Here is a 25,092-nt window from a genome sequence, read left to right as displayed (position 1 = left end):
GGTAACATATCAAAATGAGGACAGATATTAACTACATATAGTGGAATTATGGCTTTTAAATATTCCCAAACTCAACATATATGTTTTATAACCTCAGAAAGAGTGGTATAAATTAACAACATTAATTAGAGGAAACCAGTACTTGCCAAGTCACTATACATTTTTATATTAATAGAATGTTTCAATACTTATGTTTCCAGTAAACTAAAGCTATCTTAGTGTTAATTATAAAATATTTGTAATGTTTACTAATAATATCCAAATAATATGGTAATTATAAAAATACAATGAATAAAATATTAAAACTTGAAAAATATAAAGAGTGAGTAAAGGCCAAGGATAAAAGAGTGACAAGAATTAGTTAGGGAAAGGAAACACCATAGGCTGAGGTTCCAACTTGGAGGCAGGGAGCATTTAATGAATTATATAATTATAGTTGGAGGTGTGGCTCAATTGGTAAAGCACCTGCCTAACAAGCTTGAAGTCCTGAGTTTGAACCCCAAAATGTCAAGAATTATAGTCCATGGTAATATATATTAAATGATCATTTCATATTTATATATAATGATCAACTTTATGAAGTGAACTGATAGGAGCAGAGATAAAGACTTGAAAATAATAATGAAGTTAGCACATGGGAATATATTGCAAGAAACAATTATGCATTAGCTGAAGATGGGACAAAATAATCTAATTGACCCTCCTGTTCCTTAACTTCTGAATTCATCCACCAAGTTATATTTTGGGATGATTTACACCTGCACTGCATCTGGCAGAGATGACTGGAATTCAACTTTTAACTCTTAGCTACCAAGATGCAATGAAGGGGTTAAGCCATGAAAGCTGAAAATGACTTACTGGAAAGGAAGTGCTGGGAGGCTGGGCCAAAGTCCCTGTGGGCTTCATGCAGCTGTCTGATGCGGTCCTCCACGGCCACCTGAGAGGAAAAGGAGAGAAATGATGTTTTCTTATCATATAAAATGAGGAGCAACTAAAACAATGTTTCCTTTTGGTAAGATATTTTGGGTCTACAAGGCTGAGAATACAAAAGCAAGAATTCATAGCTCTTTAATATCTCCTAACTCTAGATGGTCTCCAAGACTTATTTTTATCAAACCAAGGACAAATACAATGGATTTGCTCTTTCATGTTAGCATTAAAATGATGCTTTTTGCTCTCCAATGACAGACATAAATGAACCACTGTTCCACTTAGTACCATCAAACAGTGCAAACTCTAATTCTTCCACAAAAGTGAAGTGGCTAAAGTATCTCAGAAATGACATGTAGTTTATATTTTAGTCCTAGTTTGTTATTTTTGGCTAATTTTTTGGAATTAATATTGACCAATTATTAATGGATCATTGAGTTACAATTAATTATTGATAATAAGAAACCAATAGTCAATTAATAATTAAGTATTCAAGAAGTAGGGACGAGGCTTAAATTTGGAGTAATATGGGGAGGGTATCATGATGAAAGAAATTTTCAGATTCCAGTTTTCAGTGGATTTGGAAATTACTAAGAAATATGCCTCAGGCAGCATGGAGTAATTATTGTCATTCTTTTTTTCTATTAGTTTTTTCTATAATATATATTTACTCAGTGTCTATAATCTTGGTGAATTCCATTCTTGATGGAAAAAAAGGAAAGAATTTCAGAGGGATGAAATGGTATACTTTGTCATTTGGCAGTTCACCAAGCCAGTATTAGTGGTAGCCCCAGGCATCCTAGTTCTATAATTCTGGATTTTGGTTTGGTTGTCAACAGTCCATACTGAACTAGGAGTTGTTCAGAGTTTTCCCACAGACACCAGAACTTAGGCTCCTGGGGTGTGCAGAAGTCTCAACAACTAAAGCATTTCTTACTCTCATCGGAAAAGTAGCTCAGGTAGTATAGCCTGATGCCAACTCTGACATTCCAAAATTAATGAAGCACCTAATATACATTTAGAACCATCTTTTTTTACTTTTGAACTAACCTTGTCGCCCATCTTTGCTTGGGCGAAATATTTGGATAACCAAGAAGGGGTTCCAAAAATGTAGGATTTACCTCATTTTTATACATATAGAAGCACAGGAACATTCCAAACTTGCCTGCTCAGACTTAAGACCCTGCACTTCCAGCCAAACACTATCTGCTGTCCTGTGATACTCTATCCAATATAATGCTTAAGGGATTTCTTACATTTCTGCTTCTCTCACAACACAAGGCCGTTAGTGCTTATATGCTTACTTTCCCATCTCCTAGGTTAGAATTAATGGCTTCTTCAGCTTTCTCACAGCACCTGGTTTATACCTGAAACATTTCTATTATATCATCCATTTTAATTATATGGACATGAGTATCTCCTAAAATAGATTGTAAACTCATTGGTGGCAGGGAAAATTTCTTGCATGTCTCTCTCTCTACATACCTCCCCCTCCCCCACATGTTGCACTGAACCCTGCACATAGGAGTAAATGGTAGTGAAGATTTGTTTAATGACTAATTGACAAAACAAATGTAAAATGAGTAAGTATAGTGTGTTGTAGCGTGCGTGCGAGAGAGACAGAGAGAGAGAGATTGAAAACCCGCAAAAATACCCCGACACTGACTGTCTTTCTGTGCCATTTAATTCTATGTGGCAACTTAACTGTGCTGTGGGATGGCCAGAATAAACATTAATTCTGGATGTGCCTGTGAGGGTGCTGTTTTCTTTTTTGGTGGGTCTGGGGTTTGAACTCATGACTTTGTGCTTGTAGGTAGAGCAGGTACTCTACTACTTGAGCCACACCTCCGGTCCAAGGGTACTATTTTGAATAGGATTAGGATTGCAATCTGTGGATTCAGCAAAGTAGTTTGCCCTTCTCAATATGAGTGGATATCATCCAATCAGTTGAAGACCTGAAAAGAACAAAAATGTGTCATCTTTTTTGCCCTGCCTGCCTACATGGGCTGGGACACTGGTCTTCTCATCGCACTGGACTGGAATTTATACCATCAGTCCCCCTATCTCTTTGGTTTTTGCACTTGGATTAGGATTTATCATGAGCTTTTCTGTATCTTGAGCTTGTTTACAGCAGACCTATCTACTTCTTAGCCTCCATAATTTTATAAGCTAATACCTTCTAATAAATTATCTATTATCTATCTATCTCTCCTTTAGGACTCTGTTTCTCTGGAGAACCTCAACTAGTGAAATGTCTCTGTGTAAATTATTTTAATTTTAACTTTCCTCATTAGTAAAATTTAGACAATGATACAACCTACCTCATAGCTTTTGAGGGGATTAAATAAGATGATATATTGCTCAATAAATGTTGACAGCCACTGTTATTATTGCTATTATGGTTAATAAATGGAGAGGAATAAGTTATGATGTGTAAGATACCATGTATAATACAAAAATGGCAAAAATTTATTAAATACTATGTGCATGAAAATAAGAATTAAAATTTAATTTTCACACAAACTCTGTGATATGGTTTAATATTATCCCTTTACATGATGTTCAAACTAAGGCATGAAAGGTTTAAAAAAAACTTGCTTAGGCCAGGCATGGTGGCCTATAATGTCAGCACTTGGGAGGCTAAGGCAGGAGGATCCCAAGCTTGAGACAAGCCAGGACTACATAGAAAGCTAAAGGTCAGCCTGAGCTACATAGCAAGATTCTGTCTCAAAACAAAAAAAAACAACCCCCCACCTAAACTTGTTTAAGCTTAAGTAGTTAGTAAATTTGCCAGGATTCAAACCATTCAGTTTGGTTATTGGTTTTAATTATTATCTGGGAGATTAAAATTGAACAAAAGTTATTTTATAACTATTTAATACATAGTTATCATTTAAATTTCTTCATTTTTTAATCATTTAATTTGTTGAATGCAGACCAAATCAGCTATATGTATCTATGAAACTTTCATTGTCAATGTACTTTATGACCCAATACAAGGCCAATTCTTGGTTGTGAAGAATATGATACCAAATGATTACAGACAGGGTTATGGAAGAACACATGCAAATGAATGTCTGGAATATATAATTCTTTCTAAAAGTAGAATGGGTCATTTGATGAACAAATTAGCCAAGAAATGAATGTGAAAGTCTGGGGATAGGGAGGAAAGGAAGCCATGTGAGTTTGGACAATAATCAGAAATCTTTTTGCATACTGTTAAAGAAATCTCCAGGGAATCACACAGATGGTGAAGGAGTATGAGTATGCCATAGGCCATGTCCTTTGGCAAAAATGTTAGTAGCTTCACAGAGACTACATGGATATAGCACCTGAGTTCCTCAATTTCTAAAGGATGCTTCCTTCTTGTACGAGAACTCCCATGGTAGTTTCCATTGTACACCCAATGTTATCAAGAATTCAAAATGAGATTAAAGTGAATTTCCATCCCTATGATACAAATTTACAAAAATGCATGAGGCAGATTAAAATTAAAAATGCATCATGTAATGGAATGAAATATTCAGGAAATAGCCTTAAAATAAATGAAGAATTAAGGATAAAATGTTTTATTTTGCAAATTATCATTGGTGAAAAATTTTGAATAGATTGAGTACGCAATTGACTTAATAAAGAAATAATTTTAGGAAGACAATATTTGAAAGCAACTAAGGATCTCACAAGCTGTAGCTACTTAGAAGCAAAAGTCTTTATCTTGTGAAAAATTGTGCAAGGAAATAAAGTTTGATAAGCATTTGAAACAATAGTCTTTATGCATGAGACCTTTGTGATTGGCTGCATTTTAACCAATATAGCATAGAATACACAAACTGGAAAGCAAAAGTCAGAAATTATATACCAGTACTTTGTATTCTGATACAATTAATTCTTCACTCTGTTAATTATGTGCTCATTATTTTATAAGTATTTGTTAATACTAAAAGGAATATGCAAGTAACAAATGCTGTAGTCTTTGCCTTTTGGAAGCATACAGGGTAGGAGGTGAGGAATGAGGATAAGCCCAGAGGTTTGGGGCAGTAGGATTATGGTGTTGAGGACAAAGGGGTATAATTAGCTAGGCACCCTTGGAAACAGATTATGTGGAACTAGGCATTCCTAGATTCCTGACTTTACCATGTGGGCCAAGGGAACCAATGAAGGTTTCTGTGAGGTGACTCACTATTTTAGGGTCCAGATGGACTTTAGGAAGGTTAGTCTGTCTGTATGGCCTAAAACAGATTCAAAAGAAATCCTGGGGTTGTGACTAGAGGCTATTGCAATTGACTAGAGTTGGGGCGATATGCAGCATTGTAATTAAGATAGTATTACCCCAAATTTAAAAGAAGATGCATATTAGAAGATATTTTGAAGGAAGGCCATTTAATTTGCCATTGGAGTGTAATTTTTGTTTTTTTTAGTTCTAGGATTGGAACCCAGGACCATGTGCATGCTATGCAATTACTCTGTTGGTGGGCTACACCCAGCCCAGGAGCTTAATTTTTTTTTTTTTGGCTGTACTGGGGTTTGAACTTAGGGCTTCATGCTTGCTAGGCAGGCTCTCTACCACTTGAGTCACTCCACCAGCCCTGGGAGCTTAATTTTTTGTGAAAGTAAATAAAGCCCTGTATTTCAAATATGGAAGCCTAGAAATGTGGCAATTAGAAAAGGAAGGATGTGTGTGCATGACATCATTTGGAACATAATGAATTTTACTAACAGTGAAACTTTTACCCGAGAATGTTATGTATAGCTAGTTAGACATGAACAATTTGTCTCATTACCAGAAGGAAAAGGAAGTGAGACTAAAGCCAGCAAGCATCAACTTTGGCAGGTGAATCAATAAGAAAGAGCTAAAGAAGTTTAAATGGAATTATTTAAAGAGATAGGAGGAACCCAACTTCCTCTGAATTAATAGGCCATACCCTTCTTTCTTTTTTATAGAAAGTAACACAAGCATAACATCTTTTTGGAAGCATACATCCTGTTTCTACTATTAGATCATAGATCAGGAAAGCTTAGAACTGGAAGAAACCTTATCTATTGATACAAGGGTCTATTCTTTAGAACTATCCCAGATGGGCAGAAAACTGCCATCTGGTCCATGAGTAATCATAATCCAGTTTGCAGGATTCTTTAGTAAATGCATGTCAAGAGAAAAAAGGTCTTTTTTTATATGCTTTATGAGGACAGGGTCATATCTTTCTTTTCTCCTATGATATCTGTAATGTCTAGCATGGTACTTGGCAAGGAGCAGCTGCTAAATTCGTATTAATTGAGTGAATTATTAGGTAGGTGCTTTACCACTTAAGCCACATCACCAGCCCTTTTTGTTCTAGGTATTTTCTTGTAGGACTGGAGTTTTGAACTCGGGGCTTCACGTTTGCAAAGCAGGTGCTTTACTGTTTGAGCCATACCTCCTGTCTAGTTGAGTGAATTAATGTATAGTTGATTCATGGATTTTTACCATAACAATTACATTGTAAATAAATTCTTTTCTTTTTTTTTTTCTTTTTGGTGGTGGTGGTGGTACTGGGGTTTGAACTCAGGTTTGCAAGGCAGGCTCTGGACCATTTGGGCCACTCATCAGCCCTGTTTTGTGTTGGGAATTTTTGAGATAAGTTCTCACAAACTATTTGTCCAAGCTGGCTTTGAACCGCAGTCCTCCTGATTTCTGCTTCCTGGGTAGCTAGGATTATAGGCATGAGCTACTGGCACCTGGCTTTAAATAAATAATTTCTTTTTCAAGATTCCTGATACAAGTTTTTAGAAAACCCTTCCCTTCTTTTTCCCTCCTTTTCCTTCTCTTCCTCTCCCTCCTTCCTTCCAATTTTGATGATCAAAGTAAAAAAAGGAAAGAAAAAAATTTAGATTCATTTTGCCTAAAATATTAGATTAAAAAATCAGGGCACTAATCTACAAAACAACCCAGAAGGCCAAATGTCTCTCATATTTGCTTTTATTTGAGAACTACGAGGGCTATAATATTATTCTCCTTTGCCTTCTAATTCCAGACAGGTTCTATAGACAGTGTACTGGTTGAAGAGACCTCCCTTCTTTTGTTCCAGTAAGAAATGTCTGGTTTTCATTTTTGTTTTGTTTTTTTATTTTTGCAGTGCTAGAGATTAAATGTAAGGCCTTACACATGCTAGGCAAGTGCTCTACCACTGAGCTACATCCATAAACCCTAGGAAACATCTGTACATCCATTGGAATGATACTTAGTGGAATGCAAGAGACCTTGTCTGTCTTGTTCACAATTGAGCACAGCGTCTAGTGCATGGGAGATGTTCAATAAAATTCAGTAAGTAAATGAAAGAGGTTTTGAGTTCCTATAATCTGTTAGGCACTGTGCTAACTATGAATGTGGCAGACTTGAACGTGTAAGTTTGGGGATAATGAATGAGCACCAAATCATCCAAGTAAATTATTACTAACACATTCTTAATCCCAGCTGTGACTGTTTCCCAAAACCCAGTCTACTTCTTTGTGAGTTTTGAATGATATCATTATTTCATTTTTTTCTTCTTCAAAATTGCTTTAAATAACTCAAGAGATAAAAAAAAGAAAAAGGAGAGAGAACAACTATCGTGGCTTTTAAAAATGATTTCAAATAATTTTATTCTAATGTAAATGTAACTTTATTTTAAATTCTCCAGGGCTTTCATTTTTAATTTTGACCATTTAGGTAATTTAAGTTTTTGTCTTCACTGAAGGTTTAGGAGAGGCTAGAATCACCTCCTGATGAGGAATATATTGCTAGACACTGTGGTTTCTTCCTAGTGTCCAAGTGTTCTTTTTTTGTGGTACTGGTGTTTGAACTCAGGGCTTCACACTTGCTAGGCAGGCACTTTACCACTTGAACCACTCTACTAACTCCCAAGTGTTCTTACTGCTACCAGATACAGAAATTGTGTTTACTCCAGTCTAGGGAAAAGACAAAACAAGACATGTACATTCCAATTCTGGCTCTCAGTTTGTCTAGACCCTTGATAAATATCTATACTAATGAGTCCATCAAAAAAAAAAAACAAGCCAAACCAAACCAACAAGAAGAAAAACAAGCCAGGTGTGGTGGCTCAAGCTTGTAATCCTAGTTACTGGGGGAGGAGGGTGGAGGGGTAGAGGTTGGGAGGATTGCAGTTCAAGGCCAACCTGAGCAAAAAGTTCAAGAGGCCCCATCTCAACCAATGGCCAGGCATGGTGGTACACACTTGTCATCACATCCCAGCTACAGGGGGAATTGCAAATAGGAAGGAGGCCAGGACAGGCATAAAGTAAGACACTATCTAAAAGATAACCAACACAAAAAGGCTGGTGGAATGGCTCAATTGGTAGAGTGCTTGCCTAGAAAGTGAGTGGCTATGAGTTCAACCCCCAGTACCCTAGATAAACAAAACACTTCTTGTGTTGTGAGACTAGTAAATAAACCACACACAAATGACTATAGTTTACTTGTGAGTTTTTGACCTGCAATTTTGCAGTCTGTACAGTTTTCTGTGTGTATGTGCCTTGTGTTTGGGGGGCTTTATAATTCATTCTTACTTCTAAATCCTTATATGTTAACACTCATAAATACATTCAAATCATTATTCTGGGAACTCGACTGAGCTTTACTATAACTTCACTTAAAAGCCTTTTAACTAATTGGAATCCTTTCAGTTTAGATCTGTTATTCTTCTTATTCTGATTTTCACTGAGTTGTAGCTGAGAAAAAAATGGTCTGCCATAAGGTTTGGAATGAGGGTTTGTGATAGGTACAGCTCTGTGGGTCAGCTTGATTTTCATGCTTTTGAATTTATTTATCATTTTCTTGACATCAGGACACTGAGCTCCTGGCATTTGACTTTGGGATAGATCTCAGGGAGTCACTCTGAGTAGAAGCATAATTATTAGTTCATTTTTGGCATGGATACTAATGTGTGCCATATGAGACCATCATTAATCTACCTTTTTCTTTCTTTCTTTTTTTTTTTTTATTAGATTTTAGTTATGTTTCCAGGCTGGTCTCAAACTCCTGGGTTCAAGTGATCCTCCTGCCTTAGCTGGGACTTGGGTAGCTGAGACTACAGGTTCTTGTAACCCACCGACATATTAATTAATTAATTAGTTAATCAATTAATGTTTTGGTGGAGCTGGGGTTTGAACTCAGGGCTTCATACTTGCAAAACAAGTGCTCTACAACTTGAGCCACACTGGTTATTTTGGAGATGGGATCTCTTGAACTATTGGCCTAGGCTGGCCTCAAACCTTGATCCTCCCTATCTCAGCTTCCCAAGTAGCTAGAATTGCAGGCATAATCTACTGGCACTCAGCTCCACCTGTTTAATGTTCTTCCCTTACAGATCCCCCCAACCCGTTTTATATTTCTGTGTTGACACCTTTCTTAATCTTTGATTCCTTTTGTTTTTCTTCTTCTTCTTTTTTTTTTGTGCTGCTGTAGATTGAATTTATGTTCTCTCACATTTTACCATCAGCTACACCCACAGCCCTGACTTCTATACAGCACATCAGAAGAACATATACGCTCTGCTGATGTGAAGTCTAGTGTCTTAAGTGAAGTGGCTACACATCCTTATGAGATGGGTGAGGCATGATGGGAACAGCATCCCTAACCTAAAGCTAGCCACTTTGGGGGAGCATTAATGGTTTAATTCTTCTCCTTCTCTTTCTCTGTCTTCTTTTGGCAGTACTGGGATTTGAATTCAGGGCCCTCACTTGCTAGTTAGGTGCTCTAACCACTTGAGCCATGCCTCCAGCCCTTTTTTTGTTTTCATTATTATTTAGATAGAGTCTTTCATATTTTACCCAGGGTCCGCCTCATCCAGAGATCCTCCTACTTCTGCCTCCTGTGTAGCTGGGATTATTGAGGCTTGCCACCATGCCCAGCCCTATCCCTCTAATACTGAAGAACTCTCCTATCAACTGCAAAAGAAGTCCTTTTGTTCACTGTTTAGGCTTTAAGTTTTCACCTCACCAATTTCTACAATGCACTTTGGAAATTTGTTTGTTGCTTTTCATGCTCATGCAACTGCCTCATTCTGTGATAATGGAGTCAGATTATATCAACAATAAGTTGACTTTATAGACCCAAGTACCTTAAGGGTATCATCAATTTTAATTTAGAAAAGTAGCAATCAACCTCCTATCTTGCTTCATTTGTCAAAATCTTTAGTTTTAGTTACATCAACAGATAGTTAAGAAAATTGTGATGGGGATGGAAGAGATCATAGGAAATGCTTCTTCCACCTTTTTTTTGTTTGTTTTAGAGATAAAAGTTGAACTACTCTGCTCACATGATGTAACTTGATGCAGATTTTATCTTAAAAAACAGGTTCCCTTTAAAAACCTTTCCCAATGTATCTCATGATTTGCAACAGGAACTAAAAGTCAAGTGGCTCTCACCTTGCAACATCATTACATTAAATCATTTACATTTCAGCTTTAGCTGTTTCTTCCTCAGCTTTATTTATTTCACATTTGGAAGATATCATCCTCACAGAAATTTTCTGAGGCCACTGGAGCATTCCTTTCTAGGGGCATTTTGGGCCATAAGTAGCATAATGCTCACATGGTAATTACATAATTATGCCTCCTGGTATTAGAAATCAGGAGTGTTCCCAAGGACCAGAAGTGGCAATTTGAAAAAATTAGCAATGGGATAAAAGGGAACTGGTATCACTCAGGAAAAAAAAAAGACAGAATATAGGTTAGTTTGCAAATTCATACTAAAAATTGATTGAAGCAGGCTGAAATCCTGAAGATAAATGAAAAAAGAAAAGATAAAACAGAAATGAAACATTTTTGTCTCAATGACAAAGCCCTTATGTTTTGGGTAATAATACACTTGTAGATTTTCAGTTTTCTCTACTAATCACCTTTTTAATGAAGGCTAGAAGGGAAAATTTGTTGGAATCTGCATGCAATAATCTTTAACCAGGGAAATCAACTTCCTTAAATCCTACCCCATGCTCACAGCATTTCCAAAGCTTCTTGACCTTGACTCCCTTCACAGTTAATTTGTCCACCTATCAAAGAACCTTGTCTGCCAGGAGCCCATTTCCAGTTCCCAGCTCTCCTCTTTGGCTACTGAAAAGAGCCTTTCTTTTCTCTCACTGACAGAGCTGCCAAACCAGTATCAGGCTATTCTTTACAAATCAGTAAACCGGAAGATTTCATCTACTATACTTCCCAATCCTACAATATTCGGTTCTTCTCTATTTTTGTAAATCAGAGGATACTGCACACATTTTAAGTTAAACATTAAATCAACTACTCTTTTGTAATTAAGGGCAGAAGAAGGAGCAATGCAATTCTATTGTTTCCTTGCATAGATGTGTCAGAATTGGAATGAGAACTTGGACCTGGACTCACATGTAGTCTTACACAGGCTCTCTCTGGCTGCCTTTATCTTCTGACTTAAGTAGCCCTCCTCCCATCTTCCCCTCCCTCTTTTGCCACCTTTCTCCATCCCCAAGGCTGTTTGCAAGCTCTCTGAATTATCATTAGAATTTCCTGAACTATTTTAGATATTTCACTTCAGATCTAAACTAAAAAAATGTGGCTTTACATAGTACAGAAAACTACAGGGAAAAAAATTCCACAATACAATGTGATCCTTTATAGGAGAAACAAAAGATTGAATTTCTAGGTCATCACGAAGTAGGTACACTTCCCAGAGCAATAATCTGAGGTGCTTTATGAGATTCTGCCTTTCACTAAAGCAAGAAATCCTAAAATCCATCAAGATACATGCACTGTACCTTGACTCTCTTTTTAATCCTCAAGTGAAACCAAGACAGTAAAGTGTAATAAAAATGCATATAGCCCCAGGCTTTGTGCCTTAGCAAAGAGAGGAAAAATAAGCTTCTTGACTTAATATATCTACTGTGAATAATCAGCCACTGCATTTTGGGATTTTGCTTTATAATCTTAACGTATAGCAGTGAACTTCATGCTCATGGAGTGACAAGAATAAAGATTTTTTTTCTTTCTTTCAAGAGATTTTCTTCATTTTCCAAAAGAGAGACATATGCTAAGTTAAAAGAAACAAAACAAAGGGGCAGCCATCTCTTGATTTTTGCACTACAGTTGCTATGTTTTACCTGAAGTTGTCAATGAAGTATAAGGGAAAGAAAGGGAAAGGAAGGTAAGGGCCCTAGGCTATGTGATTATGTGGCTAACATTTGTTTTGAAATCTTCTCACTTTCATTTTGATGTTTAGCCTGTCCTTAACTACTAGTTCTTAGCTGATTAATAAATATCCCTGGAAAGATCAATGACAGCTCATAACAGGCTTCTAGTACTACAGCTGTATTTGCATTTTAAGAGCAACTTTAATTAAATAATTAAGCAATTAATTACACAAATACTTATTGAGTACTTACAAGGCACTTTGCTAGAGAGGAAGGAGAAAAAAATAAGAAAACAAGGAGCCTATCCTTAGTGAATTTATGGATTATTTACAAATAAGCATAATAATGTAGCATGGGAAAGATTTTAATGCAATGCAGTCATTCTGCACTTTGGCAGTACATCACAACTATCCAGGAAGGTTTTAAATGATACAGATTCTTAGCTCATCTCTACAATTTTTGACTTAGTTCTTTGGGGGTTGGAGCTGGAGAATCTGTACTTTTTTTAAAATTTCATGTATGGTTCTCATGTATGGTCTGGTTTTGCAACCATGGGTATAGTAGAAAAGCCATCAACTTTATGAGTTAAATATATGAATTGAAATCCCTTATTAGCCATTGTACCTTCACCATCTTATCTAATAGTCTATTAGCCTTAGTTTATCTGTTAATAGAAATACTGAATAACAACAACAGCAAAACAGTAATAATAGTGAATATGTATAGAACATTTACTGTGTTCCAAATGCTGCTTTGATATCTTTATAGTGATATTTCATTTAAGCACTTTGTATGAGAATGTAACTGAATAAGGGCAGGACTTGGTATTATTTCACTCATGGCTGAATGCCTAGGTCAGTGTCTGTCTCATAGTAGGCATCCAACTCAACATTCCAAAGAATGAACACCCCTATGACGAAAGTACTACTATAATGACCATTTTACTAATGAGGAAACAGGATGTGATCAAGTGCATATTTGGAGGTTCCAACTGGTTCCCAGTGGGTACTCCTTTTTGTCTCTAAAAAGTACTAAAAGAAGCATGAATGGCTATAAGTATCTGGATCAAATTTATGAGGGAAGTTGCTTTAAAGCTGGCCTTCAAAATTTGGTAGCTTTTCTTTCTTTCTTTTTTTCATGGGATTGGGGTTTGAGTGCAAAGCAGGTGCTCTACCACTTAAGCCATACCTCCAGTTCGTTTTACTTTATTTATTTATTTATTTATTTTGAGATGGGGGTCTCATGAACTATTTACCTGTCTGGCCTCAACCTGTAGTCCCTCCCATCTCAGTCTCCCAAGTAGCTAGGATTATAGGCATGTGCCACTGGTGTCCAGCAATATTGGGTAGTTTTTGATGGGCAAAGGTAGAAGGGACATTCTGGGTGGAAAGAGCAGAATGCATTATTTTTGGGGCATTAATAAAGGCCTGAATGTGGAGTACAAACAGAAGAGCTGAACAAGATGAGGCCAGAAATGTAGCTAGGAGTCAAACCAGAGTAGTCTTTAACTGTCAAGTTTTAGAAACATCATTTAGTTGTTTATGGGAAGGCATTCAAATACCTTAAAATAAAAAATAATTACTACAGAAGTTAATTTTTAAAGTGCATTGACATGATAATAAAAATCCAAGAAGAATGAAAAAGATATTTAAAAAGTGAGTAGCCCTGACAGGGCGCTGGTGGCTCATGCCGTAATCCTAGCTACTCAGGAGGCAGAGATCAGGAGGATTGTGATTTGAAGCCAGTCCTGGGCAAATAGTTCCATGAGAACCTATCTCGAGAGAAAATCTTTCACAAAAAAGGGATGGTGGAGTGGCTCAAGGTATAGGCTCTGAGTTCAAGCCCCAGTACTTTAAAAAAAAAAAAGTGAGTCTCCCTTCCATCATGTTCCTCTTGCTATCTTGCTACCCACCCTGTGACAAAGGAGGGAAAATATTGTTGATGTATTGTATACGTGTATAAAAATTGGACAATGAAAGCTGTTGAAATTGTTTTAAGAAGTGAGGAGAGATGGGGGAGAATGACAGAGGGGGGTGAGCTAATTAAGATACTATTATAAGCACATATGTAAATGTCACAATGAAAGCCCCCTGTACAACTAATATATGCTAAAAATATTTTTTAAAATTATTTTTTATTTTATTGTTTTTTACATTTACTCACATGTGTATATATTGACTAGGCCACCTACCCCTCCCCCGCTGCTTCTGGGCAGAACTTGTTCCACTCTCTTGTTCTCCAATTTTGTTGGAGAGAAAACATAAGAGATAATCAGAAAGACATTACATTTTTTGCTAGTTTGAGATAAAGATAGCTACACAGAGAGATTCCTAGTGTTGCTTCCATGCACATGTGTATTACAACCCACATTGGTTCATCTCTACTAGATATCTTCACTATTTCCTGGTCCACTTCCCATAGTGGCTTCTGCCAGTTTAAGATTTCTGTATTCACTCCTCTATAGTGAGCACATCAACCACATTCAAGTTTCAGGTTTCCTTCCCTTTCCTATTCCTCCTGTGAACTTTCTTCCCTTAGTGTGTGACCCATGTCCAATAATATTACTGCATTTGCTTTAGGTCTATAACCCACATATGAGGGAGAACATGCGATTTTTGGCCTTCTGAGCCTGACTAACTTTGCTTAAGATAATGTTCTCCAGTTCAATCTACTTACTTGCAAATGACAAATTCATTCTTCTTTGCGGCTGAATAAAATTCCATTGTGTATAAATACCACATTTTCTTAATCCATTTGTCAGTAGTGGGGCATCTTGGCTGTATCCATAGCTTGGCTATTGTAAATAGTGCTACAATACACATGAGTGTGTATTGCTGGATCATATGGCAGATCTATGTTTAGTTTTTTAAGAAGCCTCCATATTGTTTTCCAAAGTGGTTGTACTAACTTACATTCTGACAAGCAGTGTATGAGTGTTCCTTTTTGCCCTCATCCTTGCCAACATTTTTTGTTGTTGGTGTTCTTAATGATAGCTATTCTAACAGGAGTGAGGTAGAATCTTGTGTGGTTTGGATTTGCATTTCCTTTATGGCCAGGGATGGTGAGCATTTTTTCATGTGTTTTTTGGCCATTTGGACTTCTTCTTTTGAAAAAGTTGTATATAGTTTAGTTGCCCACTTCTTTATTGGTTCATTGAGTTTTGGGAAGTTTAGTTTTTTGAGCTTCCTGTATATTCTGGTTATGAGTCCTTTGTCTGATATACAGCTAGCAAATATTTTTTTCCCACTCTGTGGGTAGTCTTTTCCATTTAGAGACCATGTCTTTTGTTGTGAAGAAGATTTTAATTTCATGAAGTCCCATTTGTCCATCCTTTCTCTTAGTTGCTGGGCTGCTGGAGTTCTACTGAGGAAGTACTTGCCTATACGTATTGCTTCCAGAGTATTCCCTGCTCTTTCCTGTACTGACTGCAAGGTTTTGGGTCTGATATTAAGGTCCTTAATCCACTTTGAATTGATACTAATACAAGGTGACAGGCATGGATCTAGTTTCAGTTTTCTGCAGGAAGATAACCACTTTTCCCAGCAACATTTGTTGAAGAGATTGTCTTTTCTCCACTGCATGTTTTTGGAGACTTTGTCAAAAATAAGGTGGGCGTAGCTGTGTAGATTCATTATCTGGGTCCTCTATTCTGTTTCATTGGTCTTCATATCTGTTTTTGTGCCAGTACCATGCTGTTTTTATTGCTGTGGCTCTGTAGTATCGTTTGAAGTCAGGTATTGTGATACCTCTAATGTTGTTCTTTTTGCTCGGTATTGTCTTGGCTAATCCCAGTCTTTTGTGTTTCCAAATGAACTTTAAGGTAGATTTTTCAATCTCTGTGATGAATGTCATTGGGATTTTGATGGGGATTGCGTTGATTGCTTTTGGTAGTATAGCCATTTTTACTAAATTGATTCTGCCAATTCATGAGCATGGGACATCTTTCAACCATCTAGTCTTTCTCAATCTCTTTCTTCAGTGGTTTGTACTTCTTGTAGAGGTCGTTCATATCCTTTGTTAAGTTTACTCCTAGGTATTTGATTTTTTTTGAGGCTATTGTAAATGAAATTGTTATATTCTTTCTCAATTTGTTCATTGTTGGTGTATACAAAGGCTACTGATTTTTGTAAGTTGATTTTGTATCCTGCTACATTGCTGAAGCTGTTTATGGTATCTAGGAATTTTTGGCTAGAGTTTTTTGACTCTTTGAGGTATAGGATCATTTTGTCTGCAAATAGGGATACTTTTACTTTTTCTTTACCTATTTGTATTCCTTTTATTCCTTCTTCTTGCTTTATTTCTCTGGCTAGGAATTTCAGGACTATATTGAATAGAAGTGGGGAGAGTGGGCATACTTGTCTCATTCCTTGACTTTAAGGGAAATGGTTTCAGTTTTTCCCCATTAAGTATGATGTTGGCTATAGGTTTGTCATATATAGTCTTTATAATGTTGAGGTATATTCCTTCTATTCCTAGTTTTCTTAGAGCTTTTATCATGAAGTGGTGTTGAATCTTATCAAAGGCTTTTTGTGCATTTATTGAGATGATCAAGTGGTTTTTGTCTTTGCTTCTATTAATGTACTGTATTACATTTATTGATTTGCGTATGTTGAACCACCCCTGAATTCCTGGGATGAAGCCTACTTGGTCGTGGTGAATGATCTTTCTGATATGTTGTTGGATTCGGTTTGCCATTATTTTATTGAGGATTTTTGCATCAATCTTCATTAAGGAGATTGGCCTGTAGTCCTCCCTTTTGGATGTGCCCTTGTCTTGTTTTGGGATGAGTATAATACTGGCTTTATAGAATGAGTTAGTCAGTGTTTCTTCCCTTTCTATTTTGTAGAAAAGTTTAAGGAGTGTTGGTATGAGTTATTCTTTAAAGGTCTGGTAGAATTCAGCAGAGAATCTGTCAGATCCTGGACTTTTCTTTTTAGGGAGACTTTTCATTGCTGCTTCAATTTCATTACATGTTATAGATCTGTTTAGGTGGTTAATATCCTCTTGGTTCAATTTTGGATGGTCATAAGTATCTAGAAATTTGTTCAATTCTTCAAGATTTTCCAATTTATTGGAATATATGTTCTGAAAGTAGTCTCTGATGATTTCCTGTATTTCCTTGGTGTTTGTTGTTATCTCCCCTTTTTCATTTCTGATTTTACTAATTTGTGTCTTTTCCCTCTTCATTTTAGTCAGATTTGCCAGAGGCTTGTCAATCTTGTTTATTTTTTCAAAGAACCAGCTTTTTGTTTTGTTGATTCCTTGTATGGTTTTTTTGGTCTCTATCTCATTAATTTCAGCCATTATTGTTATTATTTCTCTCCTTCTACTTGTTTTAGGTTTTGCTTGTTCTTGTTTTTGTAGGAATTTGAGATGTATCATTAGGTTGTTTATTTGAGTACTTTCTGTCCTTTTAATATATGCACTCATGGCTATAAACTTTCCTCTTAGGACTGCCTTTGCTGTGTCCCATAGGTTCTGACAGATTGTGTTTTCATTATCATTAAATTCTAGGAACTTTTTATTTCCTCCCTTATTTCTTCTATGACCCACTGGTTGTTGACCAATGTGTTGTTCAACCTCCAATTATTTGTGTATTTTCTGCTGCTGCTTTTATTGTTGAGTTCTAGTTTCATTGCATTGTTATCAGATAGTATTCATGGGGTCATTTCAATTTTCTTATATTTGCTCAGGCTTGCTTTGTGTGCTAAGATATGACCTATTTTGGAGAAAGTTCCATGGGCTGTTGAGAATAATGTATATTGTGCTGATGTTGGATGAAATATTCTGTAGATATCAGTTAGATCCATTTGTCTATGGTATCATTTAGTTCTAGGATTTCTTTGTTGATTTTTTATTTGGATGGCCTACCTGTTGGTGATAGAGGGGTATTAAAGTCTTGCACTACCACTGTGTTGGAGTCTATATGTGTTTTCAAGTCCTTTCGTGTATGTTTGATGAAATTGGGTGCACTGACATTGGGTGCATATAGGTTGATAATTATTATTTCTTTTTGGTGTATGTCCCCTTTTATTAGTATAAAGTGTCCTTCTTTATCTGGTTTGATCAATATAAGTTTGAGGTCTACTTTGTCTAATATAAGTATTGCTATTCCTGCCTATTTTCAGGGGCCAATTGGCTCAGTAAGTCTCCTTCCAGCTTTTCACCCAAAGCCAGTGTTTATTTCTGTCAATAAGATGGGTCTCTTGTAAACAACAGATTGTTGTATCATCCTTTTTAATCCAGTTTGCCAAATGGTGTCTTTTGATAGGGGAGTTGAGTCCATTGACATTCAGTGTTAATGATAGGTATGTGGTGATTCCTGCCATGTGGTTGTTTTTGTTGTTTAAGGATTTGAGTGTGTGCAATCAAATCAATGCTACTCTGTGATTACTTGTCTTTTTTTCTCCTGCAGTTTAATACTTCCTGACCTCTTGTTGTTTTGTTTACTTTCATCTTCTATGTGGAGAATTCCTTGTAGAATCTTCTGCAGTGGTGGCTTGGTGGTCATATATTGTTTTAGTTTCTCTTTATCATGGAAGATTTTTATTACTCTGTCAATTTTGAATGATAGTTTTGCTGGGTAGAGTATCCTAGGGCTGAAATTATTTTTATTCAGTGCCTGAAATTCCTCCCTCTATGCCCTTCTTGCTTTTAAGTTTTCCACCAAGAAATCTGCTTTTATTTGATAGGCTTACCTTTATACATTATTTGGTTTTTCTATCTTACTGCCTCCAATACTCTTTCTCTGTTCTCTGTGCTTGTTGTTTTAATGATAATATGCCATGGGGAAGATCTATTTTGGTCAAGTCTGTTTGGTGTCACAATGAAACCCCCTTTTATGACTAATATATGCAAAAATATTTTAAAATAAGAAAATACCATGGTCAGAGTGATGTTTTAGGATGAATGGAAATATGGAGAAAGTGAAGAAAGGATAAGTTGCCAGAAAGAAGACCAACAGATGGTATGATATGATGTGAGGAGTTGAGAAGTTTGGGAAGGAGTGGGACAGAACATCATTTTCCCAGAACAGACTGAGAGTTTTGGCAGCTTAACATCTCATGCATATTGAGGAGTATTTGTTGAACAGGTATTTTGTATGTGGTTGGTGACATAATCTTAATGGATTAGAATTCCTGCAACTTCAAACAGTATCACTATATTATAGATATTTTCCCTTTATTCGGTGAGCAACAATTCATCATTCTCTTCGTTCCTTTTAACCTCCTTATACTTGTTTGTAAAGAGCTTTAAAAATGCAGTGATTAGAGTGGTTTGTTTTCTTTTCTTCACCATATCATAAGTGATTTTTTTATGTTTTTGTGAATATAGATGACTAGATATAAAAACACTGAATGAATTTGTGTTTATATAAAACAGTAGATTTTCCATGAGTAAAGAGTTGGTATCACTACTGCTACTACTTGAAAATGATTTCAGTGTACTGTTATCAAACTTTTTTCTCAAGTTTTCCAAAGTACTGTTAAACCTCATACACAGAACTTTGAACATGTACTCCTTGATCTAGGATTGAACATACATTTCACATCTTGAAGAAAACTTTTTTTTTGGTTAGCTGATCTTTTTATCCCTTCAGGTATTAACCAATCTTTTTATTTTCCTAGCAGCAATTCTGGAGCTAAAGTCCCTGAAGGCTAAAGCATCTATTAGATAGTTTAAAATGTTTAGTGCTACAAGGGAGATATGAGGATAGGTAAAACACCTAAAAAACTAGATAGCATTTGTTGCCCTCAACACAGAGAAACTAAAGCAGATACTTTAAAGCAACTGAGGCCAATAGGAGAAGGGGACCAGGAACTAGAGAAAAGGTTAGTTCAAGAAGAATTAACCTAGAAGGTAACACACATGCACAGGAAATTAATGTGAGTCAACTCCCTGTATAGCTATCCTTATCTCAACTAGCAAAAACCCTTGGTCCTTCCTATTATTGCTTATACTCTCTCTTCAACAAAATTAGAGATAAGGGCAAAATAGTTTCTGCCGGGTAGCAAGGGGGTGGGGGGGGAGAAGGAGAGGGCAGAGTGGGTGGTAAGGGAGGGGGTGGGGGGAGGGGGGAGAAATGACCCAAGCATTGCATGCACATGTGAATAATAAAAAATAAAATAAAATAAAATGTATAGTGCTAAAAGTTTGCTTTCATTGTGTTTTTTTGTAGAAGTTCCAGAAAGAAAAAAACATGTTCTTACATATGAAAGCAAACTATGGTAAATTTTGATTTATTTAACTGTAATTTTAAATGCTTAATATTCCAGTCTAAGCTGGTACTGACATTCAAGTTTGTAATACATAATGATGAAAGAATACAACAGAGTGAACTTCCAAAGTAAACAAATCTACAGTCATGGGATATTTAAGCATCAGAAACAAACTAGTACTTTTGAAAGAATATTTTCATAAGGTAGTGGATATACTAATCATAGATGATTCTTATCTACTCAGCAAAGTAAAGTCCCTAAGGACATTAAATACTAATAGTATTTAATTCAAATTAATTATGAAAAATTCCAAATAGCCAGGAATCAGATATGTCACTAATTTAATCTATTCTTTGTTTCCAAAAGTTAAATTAATTGGATGGAATTCAATAATAAGTATTGATGGCTGAAAATAAGAACAAAAGCTAATTATCAATAACTTATCAATGACAAAAGGTTCTCATGGTATCTATCAGTACATATGTTCACATAATTTAGGTATCTTATCTGTAGAGCATAGTTTCTGAACTTCAGTACTATTGACATTTTTCTTACATAATTATTTGTTACATAGTCCTATGTATACCAGTTGTTTAGCACTATATCTCTAGTTGTGATAACTAAAAATGTCTTCAGACATCACCATCGCCCATGGGGGACACAAGTGCCCTTGGCTGAGAACCACTGGTCAACAGTAAAGCTTTCCCCTCTATTTCATATATATAGATGTTTTTGGTATGACCCCACTGTGTAATTGACTAGTGGGGAAGGAAAATTAATTATTTCTAGTTATATACAGATTTTCCTCAGATCTGCCCAATTCAGCACTCTTGTCATTGGCAGTCTTTACTCTGGGCCTCCTAATTGGGCTGGCATGAACTCTTAAGATCAGTGTCTGATCTAATGGCTCCCTCTGTCTCATCATGTTTTTCCTCACAGGTGTCTTGAGAGTCTGTTGACCAGATGACCCAACCTGAAATATCAATTGATAAATAGAACCTTCCATTCTCTCAGCCACGATGGGCATACAATCTGGTTTGGGCTATTAAAAGTCAGTCCCAGGCAGTTTTAAACTCTTGGGTCAGAGTAACTTTCTCTCTTCTGCTGGGGTTATTGAGGATGCTGAGTATAGGAGGTGGGTCAGCAACAGTAAAGCTGTTTGAAACCACCACTGCATCCATTATTTTCTTAGTTAATCTGAGTTGAGTTTTCTGTTACTTACAGCCAAGAGTCCAACCTAATGTTGGAAAACAGAAATATTTAAGAAAATTAGCACTGAGCCTAGAAGTTGTTATAAATGAACTTATACATCTAGGGGCATGGGTCAAGTGGTAGATCACTTGCCTAGCAAGTACAAGGCCTTGGGTTCAAATCCCAGTATTGCCATAAAAGAACTTATAACAAGATATATAAGATGCATAAAAGCTAGGTATATGAAGTATATAACTACAAGGCCTATCATTTTTTTAAATCTAAAAGACATCTCATAAAAAGGTAGGAGAGGGCAGAATAATACCTATTATATTAATTCTAAAGACTTTTCTGTATTAATTCTCTAAAGACTTTTCTCCAAAGTCACCATTGTGAAATAGTACAGAGAGGATGTCAGATAGTAGCTGCCACAAAGTTGTCAGTATACATTACTTTGTATTTCTTCTCATGATGCTTCATAGGACTTGGGTAGACTCCTATCTGGGATACATCCCCCATGCTATTTCTCATTCCTTGTTGATAACATTAACACTTATATGATTTGATATTTGATTTGAACCAATCCCTCAGGCTTGAGATGACTTCAGTAATACGTGTGCATTTAAGACTATGCGATTAGCCCATTTCAGCACTCATTTTTAATAGAAAGATTTATTTGAAAACTCAAAGTCACAGTTGCACTCAGAAAGTGTTTAAAAAGCTTCATTTGTGAAAAGCAGCATTGACTGGAGCCGCTGGGGATCATTAGTTGGAGCTGGATTGTCAAAAGAGGTTCTGTGTTAGGAAAAGGTTCTTGGAGGTTTTATCTAAGCTGCTGACCACCTGGGATTTGGCCATTTTAAAGGGTGCTAGTTGTTGACAGACCCTAATAGATACTCCCTATGCTTTGAAAAAAATCCTACTAAAAGATTTACATTAGGGATCCCCTACTTAAAATGAGGGCTTGAACAGCTGCCTCTTTTACTAAGTTTAGGAGAAGATGCCACAGATTTTCAAAGATCAAGTTTGTATCAGGAACTGACCGCCATGACACCAAACTATTTTCTGTCTAGAAGGTTTGTTGTCTTGGTCATTTGCTCTGGTGTGTTGGAGTTAGCAGTGACATATGTGGGTGAATGAGGTCACCCATATCACTTATCTGGTTCTAAATCAATTAAAAAGGCACTCAAGTCTTCTTTCTCTCAGATTGGGACAGTCCAGGAAAAAAATAAGCCATACAACATAAATGCTTCCCAGGTGTGGAGGGAGTTGCTATTGTCTAGCATTTGCATACCAATTTAAGTTTTTAAATTCCTTTTCAATTGCTAGTTGCTGGCAGGTACTTTGTTAAGAAGTACAGATGTCTAAACTGGGTTTTGAACATAGAAGGATTCCTGGAAGTGATTTATAAGGAACTTCCTGTGTTTCTTTACATGTTAATCACATTTCCTCAAGAATTGGCATACTTCCTGGATTTCTCAGGCTATGCACCACTGGTAACACAAACTCTGCAGGTACAGGAGCAGAACGATGTGAACAGAGGAAGGGAGAGGGATGGTGTCTTTTAAGTCTTTGAACTACTGTGGAATTTACTAGAAGGTGATGAAGAAAATAGTGTTGGAGAGCAGAAGGCCATTTACTTATTCTTTTCTTTCTTTTTTTAAAATTTGTTTTTGAGATGGGGTCCCATTGTCTTGCCTAAACTTTCCTCAAACCCCTGGGCTCAGTCTCCCAAGTATCTGGGACAATAGATGTGTGCCACCATGGCCAGATCCATTCTCTTATTCTTAAGGCTGACTTGCCCTTTCAAAAATATAATAAAAATTGAGGGAAAAAAGAAAGAGTTGACAGAGTTGAAATGATCCCAAAACGTTTCAAGCATTTTAGGGACCCTTATTTTGTCGTGGTAAGTCAATGGAATGAAGTTTGCTATTCATTCATTCCTTTCAGCTTTCTACCTCCATTTCAACTGTTTGCACTTGATCTGTGTAATAATCACTGCATTTTCCCTTCTGTATCCTTTTGTATGTTTTTTGGCATTTTAGTCTATTTTTATCCCTCTGACTCCTTTTCTTCCATTCTAAGCCATTTTCTCTTCTTATTGCTTTATTTAATGCTTCCTGTATGCAACAGCATAACTGCCTTTTCTGTCCATCCATATCTCTGAATTAGAGGGACTCTCTTCCTTTTCTATGCAGCAGTCTCTCTTCAGCATGACATGTTCACTTTTCTCTATGGTGGTCTCTTTTGTGATTGGCCAATAGCAAAATGAAACTTACTAGAATCCAATTCTAAAAGCCCTTTAGAAGGATGGAATCTTATCATTTACTCCCTGAATCACTATCATCAGTATAGTTGGTATAGAATGGTATTCTACTTTGGGGCTCATTGGATAAGTATGAGTTCAATCTGGAGGGCATAAAATAACTGGGGGAAAATTTTTGTTCCTGTCCTCCTTTGTAGCTCAGAACTTTGTGATTGACCTTGCTTCTTCATTTCTCATTATGCTCTATGGAAAAATAACTTTTTTCTTTTATATTGTATAGTACCTAAATTTTCTTGGGCCTTTTGTGAACAGCAGTACAATTTTTATTTTTCATTTTACAGATTATGCAATATAATTTTGGAAAAATTAAACTACATGCCCAAGGAAGGATTCAACATTTCCAGAGAACCTAGCATTTCCTGTCTCCCAGAAAACTAAAATTAGATCTTATTTTAATGAGTGTGCATGCAACACTGAGTTCTATGTAATGAGAATGTTTCCATGTTTTGCTGACAAACCACTTACTAATATTTGCTGATGTGGGGATGATGACTTCTGACAATCAATAATAATAATCAAATGAACAAAAATGTTTATTGAATGTTTGCTCTATGCCAGCACTGCACAAAGTGTCTTGTAATGATTATTTCATGTGATCTTTCCAATAATCCCATTAGATAAGAATCCAAATCCTCTGGAATCTCAGAATTGTTCATATTCATGGTTGATTTAATATACATTTGAAAAAAAACTGTCTAGTAAGCTCCCAAAGAACTTCTTGCATGTTTTCTCCATATTACTCCAATGTCACAAAGCCTATCCTTTGAATTCTTGTGTTAATATTATTTTTATGCATGGAGGATCAAAAACAAATAAACAGGTGTTTTGTTGGCATTCAGAAGAAAGACTGGCATTGCTGCCACCCTGTTCCACTTTCAGGTTTGTAGTAAATGCCTCTAGTACTTTTTTCACATCTCATCAGATCACCCGTAATTCCAGCATCAGCAACAGACTCTATCTCATCTTATATCACCCCACCTCAAAAGTGAGTCCCAAGTTTGCTGGTTTCCACTCTATGCTATCCACTCCCTCCCCCAAACAAGGAGGGAGCTTCCCAGATGGGAAAGTATAGACAGAGCAATTAATGCATCAGCAGCACCTTACCCAATGAAGAGCAAGAGAAGGTAACACATGCTTGGTTTTCCGTATAACAGGCTGAGGCTACCTATATTCGGATGCGTTTGATTCTCTACACTTCTTCCAAGTCCTAGAGGGTAGCTGATCTTATCTTTCTTTGTCTCGTTCTTCCCTCTCTCTCCTACTCCAGCTTCTTAGACTCATTCTGGAAATCAAC

The 25,092-nt window shown here is 36.4% G+C and overlaps 1 protein-coding gene across 15 annotated transcripts in view; it reads right to left on the bottom strand.

Moving 5' to 3' along the window:
• The window catches only part of Dmd (dystrophin), a 2,168,746-nt gene that overhangs the window by 243,199 nt on the left and 1,900,455 nt on the right, over positions 1 to 25,092 (bottom strand). For all 15 annotated transcript variants that reach the window (XM_074062730.1, XM_074062731.1, XM_074062740.1 and 12 more), the window contains one exon: positions 859 to 937. In XM_074062730.1, coding sequence (XP_073918831.1) covers positions 859 to 937 — 79 coding nt within the window. The remainder of the gene's footprint in view (positions 1 to 858; positions 938 to 25,092) is intronic.

The sequence above is a fragment of the Castor canadensis genome, chromosome X (assembly GCF_047511655.1).
Source record: "Castor canadensis chromosome X, mCasCan1.hap1v2, whole genome shotgun sequence".
In the NCBI taxonomy this organism is placed as follows: Eukaryota; Metazoa; Chordata; class Mammalia; order Rodentia; family Castoridae; genus Castor; species Castor canadensis.
Note: the sequence above shows the minus strand (reverse complement) of the source record. Positions and strands in the feature narration are given on the sequence as shown.